This window comes from Pelobates fuscus, chromosome 8, assembly GCF_036172605.1.
Source record: "Pelobates fuscus isolate aPelFus1 chromosome 8, aPelFus1.pri, whole genome shotgun sequence".
Taxonomy (NCBI): Eukaryota; Metazoa; Chordata; class Amphibia; order Anura; family Pelobatidae; genus Pelobates; species Pelobates fuscus.
Window position 1 is genome coordinate 32,880,623 of NC_086324.1, and position 23,121 is coordinate 32,903,743.

At 37.4% G+C, this 23,121-nt stretch overlaps 1 protein-coding gene across 4 annotated transcripts in view; it reads right to left on the minus strand.

The window, feature by feature from the left end:
* Positions 1 to 22,650, minus strand: part of RBMS1 (RNA binding motif single stranded interacting protein 1) — a 286,395-nt gene extending 263,745 nt beyond the window's left edge. For 2 of the 4 annotated variants that reach the window (XM_063429665.1, XM_063429662.1), the window contains exon 1: positions 22,312 to 22,650. In XM_063429665.1, coding sequence (XP_063285735.1) covers positions 22,312 to 22,386 — 75 coding nt within the window. In that variant the 5' untranslated portion in view covers positions 22,387 to 22,650. The remainder of the gene's footprint in view (positions 1 to 22,311) is intronic. The other 2 variants (XM_063429664.1, XM_063429660.1) reach the window with 1 other exon arrangement.
* Positions 22,651 to 23,121: the final 471 nt, after the last annotated feature.

The window sequence follows — 23,121 nt, forward strand, 5'->3', positions numbered from 1 at the left end:
GAAATTAAATATAAAAAGAAATGCACAAATAATACAATGTACTGTAACCTGCATTTAAAGTGAATATAAGTGATAGCAATATCATTTGTATGCTCACTCACAATGTGTAGAGTCGCCCCTTGGCTCAAAAATAAAAAAAATGCAAATAGTGTATTTAAAGGTTCCACTATGCCTCTCTGTTGTTTGGATAGCACCATTATAGGAGATCTCTCAGGTGAAATATATAAAGCAATAGTTAGTGTAAACCAACTACACACAATTATTATGAAAACAAAAAAGAGATGCACTCACACGAAACGAGCATTATAAACTGACTCTGACTGTAGAAGCACCCTGTTACTTAGAGATAAAGATGAGCACAACAAATGCTCCTTTGCTCTCCCCTCTTCATTAAAGACACCATCTGCTATTTTTTGGACCAGAGGGAAGTGGCTCTACCAAATGTGAGTAAGCATTCAGCTAAAATTACTATCACTATATTCACCACTATATTTATGTGAATAAACCGTAATATTGTAAGTTGAATTTATTGTATACATACCAACTTTATTGGGGTGTTTTTGTTAAGTTTTTGTTTTTGTTAAGTTAATTAGAATTTTTGCATAATTCTCAAGGTTTATAGTAGAAGGATATAACCACGGGTGGAAAATTAGTATGATTCTACACAGTGCGCACACATACACACAACACATAATTTTTTTCTTTAACAAGGAAAACACATTTTTCAAAGAGACCTACATATTTTTACGGAAATCGACAAAAACAAAACAAAAAAAGCCCAGCTAAAAGCTCACTCTTAGTTAGCTCTTAAAATGTTCTTTAATCTCTGTAGAACAGTTCTTCTTAAACGTGGGCTGTTGAACAAACTGCATTATGTATAGCTGTAACCACATGTGGTAACTTCTCTAAACACCTGCCTTGGTGGCAGTGACCAAAGACCAAATCTGAGAACCTGTGCTCTCTAGCCGTGGTTTTCAACATGTGGTAAGTGGATGCATTGTAGGCTGTCTGAGGGACTTCTTTTAAACGAGGAATAATTCAGAAAAATATGTCTAATTCTCAGAATTGAAGCGTGGATGTGAATAATTCTGAAATACTTTGAAATTCACTTTCAATTCCCAATAATTCACACTTTAGTAAATAACTAACAGAAGCTAAGTAGCAGTAGGAGTGGTCAGTTATCTATTTTAAACCACTTTAAATGTAGTATTAAATGGCTCATAGCCAAAGTGTTATAGTACTGAATAATAAGAACTTAAGTGTTGGATTTTTTAAATAGTTTTATTGATCTGCAGCCCTACGTGTAAAAATCAATTTCTGTCTAAGAGCTAGATATGTACGTGGAATCACCATTCTTGGCACCCAATGTTATTCCTCACTCAGTTCCATGTGAGAGTTGTTTTCAGACACCCAGAGATCAATAGACCAAAACATCCTCATCAGTATTTACTAATAAGTGATGTAGAAAGCAACACCTCTTTACCGTGTGACTATTTTCAAAACAGCTTCCTCTTGGAAATCTTCACATTGTTTTCACGTGGATCAGTTTTAAACAATTTATATTCTAACAATTCATTACACTACTCTCCAGTGTATGCAGTTAAAGCTAGCTACCGCGGGAGGATTGTACATATTTTTTAAAAAGTATTTTTTATTATTTGTTTATGTCTTGGAATTTTCAGAAACTCTTACTGATAAAACCAATGATTCATGCGATGCCAAAACCCAACCAGGACCTGAGATTTCTAACGTTGAGCTGGCTTCAAGCCTTACCACTGTCCAAGGAAGTTGATCAATAGTGGCACATGGCTGCAACATAATTGCTTTATAATGATCCAAGCAAGTTCTATCTTGTGAAATGCATTCCAACCAATATCCTTATTTGACCTTGAATTGTTTTTTTAGGACTCCTGACCCCGTATTGTGCCAAGCCAGCTAGTATTTTAATTGTAGTTTTCCATTGTCCTGACCTTGACTAGTTGCTTGGCATACGCAGTGCTGGAATAAAGGCCCCTTTCAGTGTTAAACTGGTTAAGTACTATATTATTTGTATAACCCAAACAATTTTAAAGGGATAGTCGAAGCACATTAGCTGTCAACAGGAGGTCTCCATTGTCCCAATTCATTAAAGCTTTTATTTAGAAAGAAATCAGCATTTCTGTGAATTGATTTAGGAACACCCCCTTAGCCTGTAACGCGGCCAGCTAGGACGGCTTCCATAGAGATGTATCTGTCTAATTTGTGTGACCACTGTTGACACAATTACCGCAGGTGCCATGTATGAGCAAATTTTGGCCAGAAAGGAAGTGAAATGGTCATCGATGAAAGTCTTCTGCAGCCAGAGCAGAGCAGCAATGAGAGGAGACTTGGTGCTGAAGAAAAATGCATGTAAACTTAATTTTTATGTTGGTGTTGCCTAAATTTAGAGTGGTAAATAAAACAACTAAAATAAACAGAAATAATATTGATTTTTTGTTTTGTTTGTTTTTTTAAACTGAGTGTCGCATAAATTACCGGCAATGTCCATGTCCCTTTTAATTAGGTTTCTACCCATATACTATAAATTAGGAACCCTGCTTTTCCCATTTTAGAAGACCTGCTCATTTGACCATCTTGATGGAAAGCAATCGCCCCTTTAATGTCATGTAGACTGCCTCAACATCTACGGTAATATCATCCAACCAACAAGAACCAAAATGCACAAATGTTACTTTATCAACTGTAACTCCCTAATATATGTTTTTTGTTGTCATAATTCAGGGAGGTAAAAAAAATAAATAAATAATCTAATATTTTTATATTTCCGTTGCGGAATCTGTTGGCCCTTTATAAATAACAGTAATAAATAAATACATTTTATCTTATATAGTGATTTTTTTTCTCACTGTATAATGTACATTTAACCTGTACATGTAAATGCTTGCTCCTTCCAAGTACATATCTGGGGTCTGGCTACAATTACTATTTCCTAATTTAATGATACTCATGTTATTGACTTCAGAAGAATGAAAGGCATAGACTACGTTATTATGAAATTAACATATTACTCTCTAATATGGCGCTAAAGACAGACCAATCACTGATATATTTGAAAATAGCTAGATAGCCTAGTGATCCCAGACCTCTATATAGATGAAAACCAGAGGTGTCGGAGAAAAATAGACATAAATTGTGGTCAGGAGGTGGTGCCAGTCCACCAAAGGGCTTGTACCCGGATAAATATATAGATTAGAAGTTTTGGCTGGCAAGGTGATATATTGGACAACTTGGAGGTTTGTACCTACGGCAACCTACAGTGATGTGATGTGTGTATACTGGGAAAAGAGAAAAGGGAAGGGCTCCCTAATGTCTTGTATATTGGTGCTTTTGCAAAGCAATCAACTGACATCAGTCTTTATGAAGCCCTAATTTTGCAAGATAACACCAATTAAAGGTATACCATAAAGGGGAGACACATACATTCCCATAGATATGCTAGGGCAGTGAAAAATGAAAAAAGGGGGGTTTATTGCCACAACATTGCAATCAATTGTGCAAGTCGAGTAACCCCTTGGTATGAGTAATGTACAGAGGGAGGAGTGGATAAGAGGGCTGTAAATGAGCTCCTCTAATGTCTTAGAAAGGACAAGCTATATGCTAGTTCCTTATCTCCTCCCAACACCTTCAAGGGTGTTCTAATCTGTAACTCAACCTGCAGAGATAAAGTTACCCCTTATTGCCAGAAGGAGGTATGAATCAGGGGACTGAAAAAATGCTCTTCCACTATCTTTGAAAAGAGAAGGCTATATGCTAGTCCCTAGTATCCTCCAAACACCTTCAAGGGTGTTCTAGTCTGCAACTTTAATCTATACAGAGACCAATTGCTGCCTAGTGTATAATCACCTTAACTGTAGGAACGGCACTGTACAAAGTCAAAAAAATGATTAACCTGAGGGTCTAAATACCCATCGTGAGAGAAGTGTCCCTAAAGTGAAGAAAACAAGTGCTGTGGAAAGGAGTGACAAGCTGACGCCCGACGCGCGTTTCGGTGTATGGCAACACCTTCGTCAGGGGTTTAATCATTTCTTTGACTTTGTACAGTGCCGTTCCTACAGTTAAGGTGACGATACACTAGGCAGCAATTGGTCTCTGTATAGATTAAAGTTGCAGACTAGAACACCCTTGAAGGTGTTTGGAGGATACTAGGGACTAGCATATAGCCTTCTCTTTTCAAAGATAGTGGAAGAGCTTCTTTTCAGTCCCCTGATTCATACCTCCTTCTGGCAATAAGGGGTAACTTTATCTCTGCAGGTTGAGTTACAGATTAGAACACCCTTGAAGGTGTTGGGAGGAGATTAGGAACTAGCATATAGCTTGTCCTTTCTAAGACATTAGAGGAGCTCATTTACAGCCCTCTTATCTACTCCTCCCTCTGTACATTACTCATACCAAGGGGTTACTCAACTTGCACAATTGATTGCAATGTTGTGGCAATAACCCCCCCCCCCCTTTTTTTTCCATTTTTCACTGCCCTAGCATATCTATGGGAATTTATGTGTCTCCCCTTTATGGTAGACCTTTAATTGGTGTTATCTTGCAAAATTAGGGCTTAATAAAGACTGATGTCAGTTGACTACTTTGCAAAAGCACCAATATACAAGACATTAGGGAGCCCTTCCCTTTTCTCTTTTCCCAGTATACACACATCACATCACTGTAGGTTTCCGTAGGTACAAACCTCCAAGTTGTCCAATATATCACCTTGCCAGCCAAAACTTCTAATCCAATCACTGATATATCTTACCCGCTTAATAAATATTTATTACATGTAAATTAGTGGACGTATTTCACTTTTATATATTTATATAAGCAGACAGAATATCCAAGGGACCCTTGATGTGAAACGCGAAGACTTGGTAACCTGGTTTATACTATGGTGTCTGTAGTGGAACGTCCAGAATGTCTTTCAGCTCATTGTGTCGTTACAGAGGAAAACTTTCCATAAATATATCAGACTGTCTGCATCCGAAACGCCAGCCCAGTCTCGCCGCACAAGAGCCATAGCAAAGAGATATTTCATGTTTCTATTGTTTTCTTATCTTAGCTTTTTATCAGGATAGAATCAATTATTACAGTTTCTCTCTCCTTTTCCAAAGCTCCACTTATCTTAATTATAATCTCCTGCAACTGATGATTTTCTTAATTGTTCGCGATAGTGAATTAATCTGCAGTTTCCAGGATGGTATTTTCCACAAAAACATTTTCCCTAGGACATTGTCAAGCAGACACGTACAATTTATATAAATGGCGAGCCGTAAGATTCCAAAGAAGAAATAGAAATTGTACTATAATTAACACTTTACAAAACTCAACATATGACCTTTCATAGATAAATAGTATGTTATTGCAATAGTAACGTAAATGTTTCTATTAAGAAAAATGATTAATTTATACACATTTTTATTTGCTAGCATAATAAGTTGGTATGATACGTGAAAGTAAGACAACTATCTTGCGTACTATATGAATCTCATATACAGCTTTTGTTTGCTGCTTACAGATGTATTTTATCAATGTCCTCAACATTGCAATGGGACATAAAATGGACATTACCAACAAAGCTACACTTTTTTTTTTTAGCTTTTTTTTGCAGTGTATTTATGCCAAACCAGTTATTGATGGACTAAAGTCTCTAAATCCTGTGAATGCAATAGGCAAACAGACAATTATGGGAGTTATAGTGCGATAATATTTGAGGGGCTGAAGTTTGACAACTTTGGCTAAAACAATACCGAAAATAATGCTTTCATGTCTTCTTGAGGGAATAAATATTTTTCAAAACTTTTTAACCATTGTAAAGTTTTATTTATTTAAGAGGAATTTATATGAACACATTGTATTGATCAAGTAGAATAAAATATAAAAATGCAAAATGGTTTAAAATAGTTCATATTCCATATGCAAAGTTTATGGTGTGTTGATTCATGAAAAGTTTTTTTTCCCCCGGTTCCTTTTAAGTCTCACGTTTTACTACCTTCATTGGTGAAAAGTGTTGAAATGAGACTTAATATTAATGCAATTTAAATATAAAGGGAAACTAAAACTGTAAATATACTGTTTTTTTCTGTTACTATATCCACTACAGTTTATTGTAGCAGTTATGATATAATAAATGTTTGGTCATGCTCGCCACCATTTCTGTCAAACAATTCTGCACTGGTTTGACGAAACCTGAAGAACCTCCGGGCAACTAAAGTCCAGATCCTCTGCAGGTCTACAGGTAATGTGGAAATTTCAATGTTGGATAGCAGCGATAGCAGGTGAGGAACCGGAACCTTTATTTTCCTAAATATGTTTGATTTCCAAAATAATCTAATAAAATAGAATGCAAGATACTTGTAAAGATATATTTAGTTAAAAAAAAGGAAAAAAACACGATGAAGGCAATTTGAGTTCTGTTACGGGAAAGCTGAGTAATGTTATGCTGCGCCCTTCCAAGAAAGGTGTTAACACACACATACTTTCTTTGGAGTGAAAAATTGATTGAGATGCATTTCTAGTTAAATAAACTGTATTAAGCTTAGCCCGAGCCCAGACCAACAACAGCTGGCTGCCTTCCAATACTCAGTTTAATTCTGTACGTGGAAAGCAAATGAAAGTTAAAAGTACAAAATGTATAAAGCACTTGAATTCACAACTCTTTGTAAAATAAAGCAAGTATGTATGAACTATGACAAAGCAAAAACACAAATTGATACACACACACATGCACTGCCAACAGAGAAAAAAAACACTCCTGCTTAAAGCAACTCTTTAGTTGAGTCAGTGTTTCAGTTTTATTGAAAAACTTTCATCAATCAAGGCAGGCATCTCGTACTTACAGAACACATTTTTATTAAAATATTAGAAACCACTTATCTTTCATAAAGAAGTGAGATCCTAGCATACAGTAACACCCTGGTAAGAAGCAGCGACCCGACACCAAAAGGTTTAAGATCTGGAGTCGTGTTGCTTAAGCAATGGATTGTCACACTACAAATAATTAGGATTATATACTTAAATTAGAATCCTCATGAATTAAACGTGAATTTCACATTTAACGCCAAAAAGAGCTTAACGGGAAAAATTCTCCATGTCCGTTATGCTTCCACTTTGGCTACTTTGGACGTTAAATTAAAAATTCCATTTGAATTCTCTGCAGTCTGAGTTTTAAAAGACCACTTCTAGCAAACCTGAACAGTGCTCAGATCACCTACAGCTGGAAGGAAAAGGCCCTTATGCATGTCTGAGTTTCTGCAAGGTAGACTATGGTGGAAACTATCTACCCTTAATACTGGACACTATAATTTTTATTGAATTTTAACCACTTGCAGATTTTTTAAACTATGTATCTCTAACCACCATTTCTTTGTCATTGTATCTTAATTGGGTGTGCTTGTTCTTTTATATATATATATATAAAGTGTTTGTTCATACATACATATATTCTTTGTTCTCCCACTATGTAGTGTAGGCTGCTGGCGCTAGTTGGCCACGGCCTAGGTCATCCATTTCTGAGCTAACAGTACAAGACACCAGACACCTTTTAGAGGAGCCATAAGGGCAGGTTTCTACGAGGGGTAGGGTACTTTTAGTTTAATATGGTGTGTTTGTTTTGTATCATTATTATATTAAATACATATATTTTGTTTTGGACGTCCAGCACACCACTTACCAACAGATATATGGTGATCTAGGAGTGGGATAGACGGATTTTCACGAGTGAGGAATTTATGGGTAGTTTGGCTCAATGAGTCATATAACATTATGGAACTTTTCATTATATCTGTAGCTCCCACCACTCATATTGTGTCAGTTATGCTGTTTGTGACCTGGATTTGCTCATACCAGTAGCCTTAGATCTACCTTGCTTATCAATCCATCTCCTCTCTGTAATTTGTTTTATGCCTATACCCATAGGATTACGTTTTACTTCTCTGTTGATTAGCAGACCCATTTTCTGGGAGCTCCACTCCATTTTATATACCTCATCTTTGGTGCAGTACTATAGTGTAATTTACTACTGTAGTACTCCCTATTATCTTACATCCCTGTATTCACTTATTTAGCACACCGTTTATAATTTATGCTACATAAGAATTGGTATCTCATTGACACTTGTATCTTTAAGAAAAGCCACAAGAGAGAACCTATTTGTGCAGCTGTTATAGTGAGAACCCAATAAGAGGATATTTTTCAGTTGTCACCTGGATTTAACTAAGCAAATAGGTAAGAGCCTCCTATTGTATAGTTACTGCATGGGCGATTATGTTTCAGCTGGCAACAAGTTATTTAACCCCAACTGATGCAATGAGTAGCTTCTCATTTCTTAAACAACCATGTCGAAAGACATCACATGGTCAGGGAAAAGATGTTAGTCTGTTTGAGAAGGGTCAACTCATTGGCATGCCCCAAGCAGAGAAAACATCTAAGGAGATTGCAGAAACTACTAAAACTGTCCAACGCATTATTAAAAACTGGAAGGATAGTGGGCAACCACCAGTGATGGGCGCATCAGGATAAGAAGAGAGGCAGATGAAGTGATGAACCCATCATGCCTAGTGCCTACTGTACAAGCTTGTGGGGGCAGTGCTATGATCTGTGGTTGCTGCAGTTGGTCAGGTCTAGGTTCAGCAACATTATGTGTCCAAAGAATGTGGTCAGCTGACTACCTGAATATACCGAATGACCGGGTTATTCCATCAATGTTTTGTTTTTTTATTCCCTGATGGCATGGGCATATTCCAAGATGACAATGCCAGGATTCCTTTGGCTCAAATTGTAAAAGAGTGGTTCAGGGAACATAAGACATAATTTTCACACATGGATTGGCCACCACAGAGTCCAGACCTTAACTCCATTAAGAATCTTTGGGATGTGCAGGAGAAAGCTTTGCACAGTGGTTCAAATCTCCCATCATCAATACAAGATCTTGGTGCAAAATGTATGCAACACTGGACAGAAATAAATCTTGTGACTTTTCAGAATCTTATTGAAACAATGCCACAGCGAATGCGTGCCGTAATCAAAGCTAAAGGCGGTCCAACAAAATACTAGAGTGTGTGACTTTTTTTGGTGGCGACTTTTCTTTTGGCCAGGCAGTAAGTGTATATATATATATTGACAAAATAGAAGAGTATGCAATGATACCTTTTTTATTGGACTAACATAATATTTCAAAGACACGCTTCCGAGAGTATCCTCTCTTCCCCAGGTCTGAAGCAATACAAATCAATCTGATAGAGTTTAACACTTCTATTATGTTACTCCAAATAATAAAGGTATCATTGCATACTGCAATACTCTGCTATTTTGGCATCTTGTCTACTGGACTAATACGGCTAATCCAATCTACACTATATATTATTATTATTATTATTATATTATTTATATCGCGCCATCAGATTCCGTAGCGCTGTACAATGGGTGGACTAACAGATATGTAATAGTAACCAGACGTACAGGAACAGCGAGGATATATATATTTATTATGATACAGGCTGTTGCAATAATGGACAAGCTTCTTTGGAAACTGTTACAGTTTCAGGGTAATTCATGAACGTGAAAGTCAAAATAAAGAGTTTACAGATTATGTGAATATGGTGCACCAACCATCAGTGTTTATGAAGACCTAAGGGCTTTCTGCAAAATGTATGAAGACCTAAGGGCTCTTTTTGGTGCATACTAACCCAGTCTACTATTATGAGGGTAAATCTTCACAAGCCCTATTCCTAGTGCTATGATCTGTTGCTTAGATACAATATTCCAACCAAGTACACACTACGTACTTCTAGATATGCAGTCAGTCATGTTTTTGAAGGATGTTGTAGGTCAGTGATCCCATATTTAAGTGTGTTAGAACTGGTATTACTTTCTTAAAGGACCACTAAAGTTACCAAGACCACATTATCTGAGGTGGCCCTGGAGTTGTAATCCTGCAACGTAAAACATTGAGACAGCCACCAGAGCTAATACCTCTACAACTGTGATGTTGTAGCTCATAGGAACGCGTAGAATTCAATGGTTTTCTATGAGAAGCATTTGGACGTGCATGCGGTACAGTTCATTGGACCATCAGCTCAAGAGCGAGAGGACACCATTGGAGGTGGAGCAGGAAGCAGGGCCGAGGGAGTTGGGGAGGGGTTAAAAGTATTCATGACATAATTTATGTCATATTGCTATACAATTGTAACTCTGATAAAAGTTCCACAAATAAAAACTGGAATAAATAATAATACTATTAATGATAATTTTACTAAAGAGCAGCCTTAAAGTCTTTGTTTTGCCCAAACCCCTGGAATGCTGTTTTCTGAACCGTATGTTATCACTGATCAAAGCACTGGACACAAAATCCAAGGAGTCCTCAAGTACAAAACAAACATACCCACTTCTAGATCATGTACGTATCCAAAAAATGTTTTCTTCTTAGCTCTCCCAGAATACCTTGCTGAACATGTAAATGAGCCCAGACAGCTGTCATTATTAAGGAAGCCAATAGAAATAAAGGGTGTGAAATCTGAAAAAAAAATTATATTCTTTGTGCTCATTTGCATGCACTGGAAGAGCTGTAAAAATAAAATAACCTTTCCAAATTGTTGTGACTAAGATCAGTTTTTTTTTTTCTTAAAATCTGTCTTGGGATATGTAGATGACTCATAACTGTATATGTCAAGGTATAATTGAATCAATGGGGATTTTTGGCACTTTCTGATTTCCCCTCAACTTTAATAATGCATATACTTACATAATTACTTTTGACTAAAAATTTTAGTCTGTTCAATGCCTAAAGAAATAAATTTAAAAAAAGCCTTACCATATGACAATGTGTTTCCATAGTTCTCCCAGAATTCCTTGCTAAACATGCAAATGAGGACAGGCAACAGTCAATTCTGTAGGCTGTGTTCTACGACACAGACGGTTACAAAAAAAGGAAGCCTATAGAAACAGAGTTTGGAAATCTGAAAAAGTAACTGTACTTTGCTCATTTACATGCTCGGGAAGGCATTCTGGGATAGCAGTGGAAACCAAGCCTTTCCAAACTGTTGTGTCTGAGATTTTTCTTTATTTTTTTCTTAAAAATCTGTCTTGGGATATGTTGATGATTCATAACGGCATATGTCAAGATTTAATTAAATCAGTAGGGAATATTTGTCACTTTGATTTCCCCTCAACTTCTCTGTGTATATATATTATACATATATAGATCATTGTTTTTGCCTAAGAATGAAAGTTTATTCACCCCCTACAAAATAAAACCCCTTAACATTACCAGTTACCAAGAATTTAAAAAGATTGTTAATCTAGAAAGATCAAGTTTTTGACCGTTATGGACATTGTTATGCATCTTTAAAGGACCACTATAGTGCCAGGAAAACATACTCATTTTCCTGGCACTATAGGGTCTCTAGGTCCCCCCCACCCTTAGGGTCCCCCTCCCGCGGGCTCTAGGGTAAGGAAGGGGTTAAACACATACTTTTTTTCCACCGCCGGGCTCCCTCGGTGGTGGGGACTCTCCGCCTCCTTTTCCCGTCATCGGCTGAATGCACATGCGCGGCATGAGCCGCGCACATTCAGCCAGTCCATAGGAAAGCATTCTGAATGCTTTCCTATGGATGCTGGCGTCTTCTCACTGTGAAAACCACAGTGAGAAGCACAGAAAAGGGTTAAAGAACAGCAGAAAGGGTTAATCCTAGATGGACCTGGCACCCAGACCACTTCATTGAGCTGAAGTGGTCTGGGTGCCTATAGTGTTCCTTTAAAGATTAGTATTTCATAAAGACAGAATCGTTATGAAATACAGGTGGTTCTCTTCTCACTTAATGACCTACCTGTTTTACAACAGCTCTCACTTATGGCCAGCTCTCCAGTGTGGGGATTCAAGGGATTCCCCATGCTAGAGAGCATGTTTATGTTCAGGGAAGTTTCCCCGAACGTAGATTTGGAGGATTCCCTGCGCTCGTGGTCTATGTTGGGGGGGTGGGGGAATTCCTGCTCCCTTGCACATGCTTGCTAGCGCATCCTCAATCCGTTTTAGGATAGCCTGTACTTATTTCACTGAAATACAACCACGTCAAAAGATACAAAGTTGGGACTAATTTGTCTCCTGAGTTTCAGCCTGACTTTCTTGGACTCTGAGCAGAGTTACAGTATCAATCCCGACAGCTGTTACCAGTGACGGCTACAGGGAATTGGCTATGTCTATGGATGATCCTGGGGTCTTGCAGAATCCTCCATAGACCTCAATGCTGTACTCTTGCACATGACAACACAGGAAGATGGTGACACCTGCAAGGACAGGTTCAGGTAACCAAATCTCACCTTTTTGCTTCCCCTGTCTACTGGACCCTGAGTGGTAATGCCACCATCTTGGGTCTTTGCAAATTCAGTAAAGTCTCCAGACAGTAACAGTGCCGCTTTAAGGCCCCCAGAATACAAGGTATCTGTGCATTATTACCCTTTCATTACTGGAAATAATTGCACAGACGACTTCATGTTAAAGTAACAAGCAGATGATGTATTGGTTAAATATATAAATTATAATATTTATAAAGTAATTCACATACATACACTTCCACCATATAACAAGTCGCGGATTACTGTAAATGGAAAAAAATAAAATAAAATTATCCTGCTCAAAAGAGCTTACAATCGAAAGGACAGAGTATACAAAGAGCACAAGTAAAGAGTATCATTTCCAGAAATTAAGAAATATTGCCAAGTCCGCTATCTGTATCTATCCAAACAAACACGTCTATATTATATGTGCAATGTAGCTGTAGTCGTGAAAGGTTAACTGGATAATCCTTTTGTAGGACGAGTTGTGCAATGTGAGATAGGGTTAGAATGGTTTAAGAAGAATAATTAAGTAGGTTGACTTAGCCTGTGATTTGACAATTGCTTTGTTATAAAGAAGGAATTTTCACTAACCAAACTGGCAGTTTTCTCTAAATCACATGATGCGACCCATTAAGTAGACAGTCACTAGGATTTCAAGCATTAGTTATTTGAGATCTAAGCCACATTGCCATTAGAATTCCTAATTAAAATGTAAATGTGGATTTGCTTTTTAACTTTACTAAATTAGGATGTGCGCAATGAATTTTTAGCACGTGTAATTGGACAAAATATAATGAGAGCCTCATGGCATCACTAGCATAATATACTTTGGAATAAACATGGGTTTAGACATGATGACTTGCGGCATTTGAATAAAGACAATATCAGCTGACTATTCAATATACAATCAGATGTAAACCAGAATACAATGAATTGTAAAATTGCAGAATTAGATACAGTCTTTTATTCCACTTTTATTCCATTTTTCCCCAAGCGCTGCGATTCAGCACTCAATTCTTCACAGTTACCGTATGTTTACTGAAGGAATTACCATTTTGCCATCTAATGGAATGTAAGTGCGCATTGAAAGTCATATATCATTTGCGCCTCCTTTTTTGGATTTCAGAATTTAAACTTGTATTGTTTTAAAGAGTTGGTATTTTACACTTTGCCAATCTTGAAATATGTTGAATACGGAATATCCGTCATGGGTGTGCATGATGTCAAGTAATTTGTTGTAAAGACAATTCTCCATTCATACATTTGGAAATATATTTGTTTCTGGCAGAAATTTAGGTAGGCGGGTCAAATATAAAATAAAAATATCATAGATTGCATTTAACGTTCTATCCACAAATACCGCAGGGATTCTTATAGAGATATGACCAGAGAAGGGAAGTGGGAGGGGCCTCTTGTTGACTAAATTCTAAGATTCTTTCTCACCCGCCCATATTCTATAAAAGTCCATGATAGATTTAATGTTTTGCTGTATCTTTTGTTCCCATTTTACACAACTGTTGAGTATTTTTCCCCCCAAGTTTGAGTTATCGAGTTAAAGACAACCAATCATTTTATCTTACATAAATACACATTGTTCATTAGCAGAGTGCAAACCATTAAATACAAATTATACATTTTTAAGAAGCTCTGATGCCTTTAAGTTGTTGGGTTACACCTTAAACTTAACTGTCTGTTGGTAGTAAGACTTAGGCAAGACCAAGATTACATATGGCTGGCTCTGGTATTGTTAAAACATTGCATATGTGAAAACAAGTTTCATACCACCGGATGTATCTACATCGCCTATTAATATTATTATTTACCTTAGAAATCACCATAAATTAAACCTGCCTACCTTGCAAGAAAATCAGATAACGCAACTCATAACACCTATTACTACAGAAGAAATAATAAAACATATAGAGGAAATGCCTAAAGGAAAAGCCCCAGGCCCTGATGGATTTACCAACTCGTATTATACCACCTTTAAACATCTCTTGGCCAAAGCTCTTACTCAGTTTTTCAATGAAGCAACTAAAATAGAAAAATTTCCAAGCGAATTTTTATCAGCAAATATTATTACCATCCCTAAACCAGGAAAAACCCCAAATATGTGCCAAAACTTTAGGCCCATTTCATTATTAAATATAGACGCTAAGCTGTATGCAAAAATATATGCGGAAAGACTTAAATCCCTTCTTCCTACTCTTATCCATACAGATCAAGTTGGATTTGTGATGGGTAGACAGGGGCCAGACAACACAAGAAAGGTTTTAAATATCTACAACATCTTGAATCTGTCTAAACAAGAAAGCATAATGCTATCTCTAGATGCCGAAAAGGCTTTTGACCGCCTTAATTGGCAGTTCCTATACGAAATTCTAAGTGCCTATAGATTTCCATCTCAAATCCTTTCAGTGGTCAGAGCTTTATATAGCAATCCCATAGCTACAGTGATGAATATGGGCCTATGTTCTAAACCTTTTCATATTACAAACGGGACACGGCAGGGATGCCCTTTGTCCCCTCTGCTGTATGTTCTGACATTGGAACCTCTAGCTACAGCTATTCGTCATAACAAAGATATTCGTGGAGTTCAAATTGGGACAGAGGAATACAAACTCAATATCTTCGCTGACGATATCCTGTTAACACTCACACAACCACACACTACAATACCAAGCCTCAATAAAGAAATACATAAGTATAGTCAGCTCTCTTATTATTAGCTCAATACCAGTAAAACCCAAGCAATGTGCTTTAATTTACCTAAACCAACAGAAGAAAAACTTAAATCTGAATTTAGGTTTGATTGGAGAGAAGACCACTTGGTGTACCTTGGAATCAGATTCACTAAAAATAAGAAAGAATTATTTTTCTCAAACTACACAAAACTACTTAAAGATATCGAAAAACAATTGAAATCGTGGGGAAGCATGTTCCTCTCTTGGGTAGAAAAAATAGCAGCAATCAAAATGTCTATTATACCAAAAATTTTATATTTATTTAGATCATTACAAATTAAAATACCACAAGTGTATATATCAACCTTGCAGACGATATTGATACGCTTCAGCTGGGGCGGGAAACATTCCCGAGTTCCAAAAGAATTAATTCTTAGACAAGTAAAAGATGGAGGTATGGGTTTCCCAAACCTGAAATTATACTATCATTCGGCAATTTTATCTAACATAGTTAGTGCATTTTCAAGCAACAACACCCCTCAATGGGTAGCTATAGAGAATAGCTACAGTGGAACCTTTGACCTACCTTCTTTAATATGGATGCCTCAGCAAAGACGAAAAATATCCCTGGATATCTTACGCACTACCAGACTTCTACTCAGTATCTGGGATACAAATAGAGGAAAATTATGCTCGACACACCCATGGTCATTGGCGACTCCTATCAAAATTTTATATGACTGCAACAACACATTTCCTTACGCACAATGGAGCAGAAGAGGAATTACACATATCTTCTATCTATACAAAACAGAAGCTTTAAAGCTTTTCCCTGATCTTCAGGCGGAATTTAAACTTCCTTCACAGTTTATTTTATATATATATATATATATATATATGGTACCAACCCGTCTTAGATCAATTTTCCCTGAAATAGAAGACATATGCTGGAGGTGCCATTTACATAAAGGTACCATGCTGCACATGTGGTGGTCATGTGAGAAAGTAAATACTCTCTGGAAAGATATAGAATCAGTAGCTCAGGAAGCTACATCTTATAAGATTGAACACACACCGAAGATGATACTTCTTAAAGCCCTCCCAGGATATATAGACAAAGTCTCACGGAAAATCATATTTCTTCTCTTATCAACAACAACAACACTAATAGCCAGAAATTGGAAATCTTCAAACATGCCATCTTTACAAGAAATAAAAAAAATAATGACCACTACAGTGGACTATGAACTTATCATGTGGAATCAGACAAAAATAGGAAAACTAACCCCTAAAGTATCTGATAAGTGGCAGACTTATTTTCAAAAACCTCCATATTAATTACTAAATGTGAAAAGTGTAAAGATACTGGATCAGAATCAAAATCAAACTAACCGATAATTAACAAAACAAATGTATATCGGCACAGAGATTTTACTTTCCCTTACCCCTACTTCATTCCTCCCCTTTTCCTTGCTTCTTCCCTCTCTTTATCTATTTATTTAGTTTCCCCTTTCCCTACTTGGGATCCAAAAGGATTTATGATTTAAATATATTCAATATTAGAACTAGACACTAGCTCAAAATATAAATATATTGAATATAAGACAAGTTAAACCTTAAGATAAATATCCATAAGACATTCTAGTTTGAAAACTATATAGAGATGATTTACATAATATGTTAAAAAAAGTGAATGTATATTAATTCAACCCCTTTTATTTCCCTTTTTTTCTGTACCCCTTTTTTTGAATTAAAAAAAAAAAAAAAAAATGAATAAAATTCTAATTGCAAAAAAAGAAATCACCAGCACAGTGAGCTAGGTGGGTAATGTCACCTCTCTCCAGAAATAGCTAGACTGTATGATAATCTTATTAAACCTAGATATGATGATGGGACTAAATCAACTTAAACATTAACAAAGACATACAAATCTATTTATATTATACAATAGGGCATGCAGAGTCAAATGCTGCCTAAAGACAATGTACATTGGATGCTATGTTCCTTTACAATGGAAATATTTCAAAGAAAGATGCTGTAAATGTACTACAGTGGCTGATCTTGTGATGATCTACACCACCCAAAAATTCCATTGTATAACATATAATTAAATAATTATAGCGGTTTAGTAGACATACCCAAATCAAAATCATGCATGTATTTAAATGATGCATTTTGTCATTGAATGGGGGGGGGGGGGGGGGGGGGGGGGAGTGTATATATATATATATATATATATATATATATATATATTTAAAAAAAAAAAAACAGCTGGTCTCTTCTCTGCAGCCTTTGCAAGCCCTCCCCTTCTAACCCCGCCCAGGCTTTCTGTGGCTGTCCAATCACAGACTTCCCATTGCAGCTCAATGAGAAGTCTTTACAAGGCAGGTGCTCTCAACATGTATCTGTTAAAACTCCTTGGTTTGGAATGATTAGCAAGTTCTCATCAGATTACAGTTATATTTGATGGCTATTTTCTCATAAGAACACAAACACAGTCTATTTATATATAAACATTTTTTCTTCACTCTGCTTTAATACACAACTAATTATTTATATTTCCCTAGGCAACATTGGACAAGTTTGTGTTCTTTATTAACTGCGATATGATTAATACGATTTGAGGATATTGGGGACCAAGGACATATGCTCTTCAGTACAGCAAGCAGTTATTGAATTGAAAATTTCTTATGCGCAAATAGGTGTGCACGAAAACTCCCCATGCATGTCAGTGAAATATTAAAAAACACCAAGGGATCAGATACACAGTATCCATTCTACATTAACAAAGACGGTTCTGCTTTTCTCAGCAAAAACTCTACGTAGCTCTGTGATACCACATGTGCATGCTAATAGACTAATATAAGGGGATTGCAACAGCATGAAAACCAGCAGACAGTTATTTATTGAACATCTGATAGGCAAGAAAAGGCAATCTCTGCTTTCTCCAGCTCCTGGCGACTAAAATCTCCAATATGCATATCTGGCCTTGGACAGGTCTCTTGATGAGAATTGTAGTCTGTGGTACGAAGGCCGTTTAAAAATATGTGTCTAAGGCAATATTAATGTCCAAAAATGCATATTTTTTTAATGCATACAAAAGATCTGTTAAAAAAAATTAAACAACTAAATAAAAACTGTATATACTAAAAATTTGCACAATTTCCATAACCCTAAATATATACTGTTCATTAGCTGTGGAGCTGGCTTCAGAAGATCCAGAAGCACTGAGACCAAATTTCATATCCAAAGCTTCTCAACTAAATTATCAGACTCAGTTAACTCCTGCATGTGGCTAATTGGAGTTATTGTCCCATAAGACATTTATCAAGTTGTTCACTCAGTATCCCATTGTATCACATATATATTTTAATTCCCACCAGCCTCAGCCAGATTCTCATGAGAAATGATAGATAGTAAACTCGTCTGAGCAGGGCCGTCTTCACCTCTTGTTTCTGTTAATATTCTTTATGCCAATTACTTGATGTCAAATATCCCCTTAATAAAATTGTAAAGCGCTGCCGAATGCGTTGGCTCAATATACATTCCAATAATTTATGAAGTCAATGATAAGAGTTACAGTCTAGCATGGCAGATATCTTATTGTACACAAATTAACAGGTCATAAATTCCCAACAGAATGGCATGAGGTTTTTTTTTTTCCTCTGCCCTCTGCACCTAGGAAACAAGTGTCAAAACTAGAGCCAATATATGTTTTTTTCAGGAACTTAGAGTTAGGTAGCCAGAGAGCTAGGCTGCAGCAGGTTTGACACTAAGTTTAACTCACCCAGCCATGGATAGCCTGTCCAATGCATCTGGTGTAACCCTGCTGCATTTGTGGACACGAGACTCAAACTCAAAATTAAATAAAATAAAAAAAAACATATATCGCCCACCAGGAAGAGAGTAATCCAGCTGGCTAACTGACATCCCAGGGAGGCGGCCCTACCAGTACGTATCTCCAGAATGAAACATTTTTAAGAGGAAATACTGAAGGGTTCTTTGCATCATAACCCCTTCAGTAAGATGTGACCCTTTTAATCCTATTATAAGGCCCATATCCGTCATGCTCTGCAGACACCATCAATTGCTCATTGGTAATCAGTTTACAACATTAATCGATCTCTTGTCAATGCAGCTTTAGAAATTTGAGCCATTTTATACAAGAGAAGTCATTTTTTTCTTTTAACCATGGATTTGAGAGAGAATTACATGCAGTACATTTCTGAATGTTATAAAGCACTGTACATTCTTTCCCCCCCCCCCCCCACTTTGATTTCTCTTTAAAGGGATACTATTCCATCTGGTGCCCCTTCCCTCGCTCCTCCCCCTCCTCCTTGATAAAGGGTTAAAAAAAAACAAAAAAACACACCTTTACTCACCCGATTCCAGCACCGATGTCTGTTGGCGCTGGGTTGGTGCCCCGCCTCCTCTGATGTCATCCGACGGAGAGCTGTAAGGCTTATGCACAGCAAGTACATTAGGCTTCTCCCTTCCCCACCTCAGTGCTTTCCTATGATGATTTAACTGATGCAGGATGTCCTCATGCCAATAGCGTAGGTTAGGCGACCTAAAGTTCAGTAAAATCCCAGAAGCTCCTCCAATACACAGCAACTAGAGGCTGTCTTAGTACTGTCTTGCCGTTTCTCTAAAACATTTACATTGCAGGAAGAGTGACAGGGACACTGCTTCCAGACCACTTCAATGAGTGGCAGTGGTCTGGGTGCCTAGAGTATCCCTTTAAGGTGCACAGTTAGAGTATTTATAAGATGCAGCTCTATAAATCTCAGCCAGCATGTCACATCTTTTTTGGCAGCTAAACAGTCAATCTTGACAATTAAAACCTTCCAGGGTCCATTGCCATATTAGCAATTGTTGGAAACAAACCAGGACATAGAAACATAACGAAAATAGCCAAAGTGGTATAATTCTCCAGTTAATATAGCTACATTTTGAAAAAAAACGGCTATTCTGGCTATAAATGGAAAATTCTTTGTTCAGCTCCCAATTTAGCAAGTAACTATTTCCTTGCACTACTTATTTTGGAATAATGTCATTTGTAGCCTGTCTCCATATATTTTATTTATACAAATATTAATTTCCCTGCATTTTAAAAACATCTTTGGACTTGAAAGGGTTAAAGTTAAAGTCACAGTGAAGAAGAGATTGTAAACTCCTATGAGCAGGGCCTTCTTCAAATCCCTTTTCCATAATTGTAAAATGCTGCGGAATACTTTGCGCTATATAAATTCTAATAATAATAATAATAATAATAATAATAATAATAATAATAAAAAATAATTTTTCATGTAGTTTGAAATTAACCAAATCTCTATAGAAAACACTCCAGAGAATAATGCAATTAAGTTGTATTTGCTGATTTGTGACAAATGTTTTCATCCATCAGAATGATGCCTTTTAGCAGAAACCTACTCAGACTCGAGGGTGAGGCTCTGGAAGTGATGCTAAGAGAAATCAGATCAATAGATCACATTCATTAACCCCTCCAGGACTAGAGCAGTCCGTAACAGATGTATGTTGAATTTCTCATGTGTGTAAAAAAAAAAAAAAAAAAAATGGTTAGAAGAAAAAAATAAAATCATATTTTTTTGGCTTGCCTATACCAAGTTATTTTCTGTCCTTTAAAGGAACCCTATGGAGTCAGTAACACAACCTTGTATTCCTGACTCTTTAGTGTTAAACCCACCATTTAGATGGCTTGCCCCCCCTCAGCTCCCTTAAAAGCAATGAAAACTCGCCTTATGTCCAGCGCCACGCACGCCTGCTAGCACTGGCCCCGTCCCCTTGGTGACATCAACAAAATTGCCGATTCTTAGCCAATCCAATGCTTTCGCATGGGGAAAGCATTGGATTGACTAAAATCGGCACTGGGGCGGGGCCAAACACAGTTTTGGCCCATCAGCATCTCTACGAGGAAAATTCAGCGTCTCCATGCAGAGCGTGGAGACGCTGAACGGCAGAGCAGCCTACTGTGCAGCACTGAGCCAGGAAGCACCTCCAGCGGCCATCTGAGGAGTGCCCACTTGAAGGTGTCCCTAGGGGCAATGTAAATACAGCCTTTTCTCTGAAGGCAATGATTATACTCACCAGAACAACTACATTGAGCTGTAGTTGTTCTGGTGACTATAGTGTCCCTTTAACTGTAAAGTTTAAAAGGAAATAAGCAGATAGCTTGTAATTTGTAGAACACAAGCTAAGTTGGGTTCATTCTGGTACTTGGAGCTGGTCTGAATACAAGGCTCATCTGCCAGGAATCATGTGGCTCAGCTGAAGGTCAGGAGAAAGGCTGATTCATCACAATATGGATAATGCAATTTGGGGGATGGCGAGCCAGCAGGGACAATCACCACTCTCTCATCTATTAGAAAAAAATGGATCAGGGAATATAATGCTAATAGTATGGAAGAAATATATGTTTCATATCTTGCAATGACGTGAAGCTACCCAGTGAATGGGGTCAATTATACTTTTTTATTTTTCTAATCAAGCATTTGTGTTCACTAGCAAGTCACATTTGTGCTTTTGCATTGAAACCGGATCGTTTGAGCAGGGACAGGTCAGACTGTGGCCTGAAATCACTGACACTTTTAAAAACATTATCACATGACACTGGTGTGGGGTTCTCATAGGGAAGCTGGAACAGGACTGTCATTCATTATAGCATGACTCTTTAAAACCAGACAAGTGTCACTGATGGGGTTAAAACTATCAGTTTGTTAATTTTGTTTACCCAATCACTGACACTTCTCCATAACATACTATTAAATCATAATACTTGTGATGGATGTTCTAAATGAATAGTTAAAAAAATAAAAATAAAACAGTCAAGTGGCTGCTACAGTACCCAAAACTAGTGGGGGACCCCAATTCTGTGTTTAAGCCAAGTAAATGCATATGTAATAAATACTTGTTTTTTTCTGTGTCAATCATATCAAAATCTGCATCCTTTTCTCTGATTATAAAGCTACTGTCAGTAGTCCTGTGATGACACTGTCACCTCTAGGGAACACACAATCCCATATTTTGCAACGTTGCAAAGCAATGCAGGCTGATCTCAGTAACAGGAGTCTCTTCCCTCCCAGCATCACCCCACCCCCGCCTGTAAAACACCCTGGACCACAATTGACTATAGTTAGTCCCAGCTAGTCTCTGTAACACACAGGGTTCTATTAGATTAGAACATTGCTATTCCTACTAAGGACTGTTACATGTAAGCACATAGCCAGTGATAGCAACATACATCATACAGTACCTTAGCTTGCAGATACTGAGGGTAATAGAAGGTGGTATACTGAGGGTACATTTGCTGTCTCCACACTTTTCCCATGAAGATCTAAATGGTAGTCTGCAGTGCAGAGCTGGGGGACAAAATGATCCCAATTTCCAAGTTCTTTCTCTGTGGCTGTTCTAGTGCAAGCAGCTGTTTGATGCCTTGTCTTCTGCCAATACAAACCTCACCCAAAAAGAGAGGCTGCTGACCCCCTCCCTTCCTCTCTCCCTGGCAGCAGTGTCTAGGAGGCTCTCTAAGGAGTTTCTCCAGCTAAGGCAGGTAGTGAGCCTAATTCCATGCAGCAGGCAGAGCAATGAAATAATCAATAAACTCTGTGCTATCTGTTTAGTGACAGGCAGCAGAGAGAAAGGCTGGCAAGCCCAGAGAATAGAGGGGGCAGGGGATGGGGGGAGTGGCTGCTCATTTTATTAGAAACTCAGGAGGGTCTGAGCATTTGTTGGGGTTTGCTCTAAAGTAAATTCTGCTGGATACAATTAATTTGTGCAATGCAGTCCTGCTTAGATCTTTCACTAACATTGTGTACATTTGGTGTTTTGTTACAATATAACCAAGTTATTTTACTTAACAACTGAAAACTCTAACTTAACTGTTTAAGTAGTAAAAGGCCAGCATGACGAACAATTTCCATCGTGTCCTTAAGGGGTTAAACATTTGCTGATTAGCAGAGCCTTATTAGGCTTCATGGCTACAAATCCAAACATTAGAGGAACACTCCAGGCACCATAACAACTTAATATAAATAAATTTGTTATGGTGCCAGGAGGCCCCCGA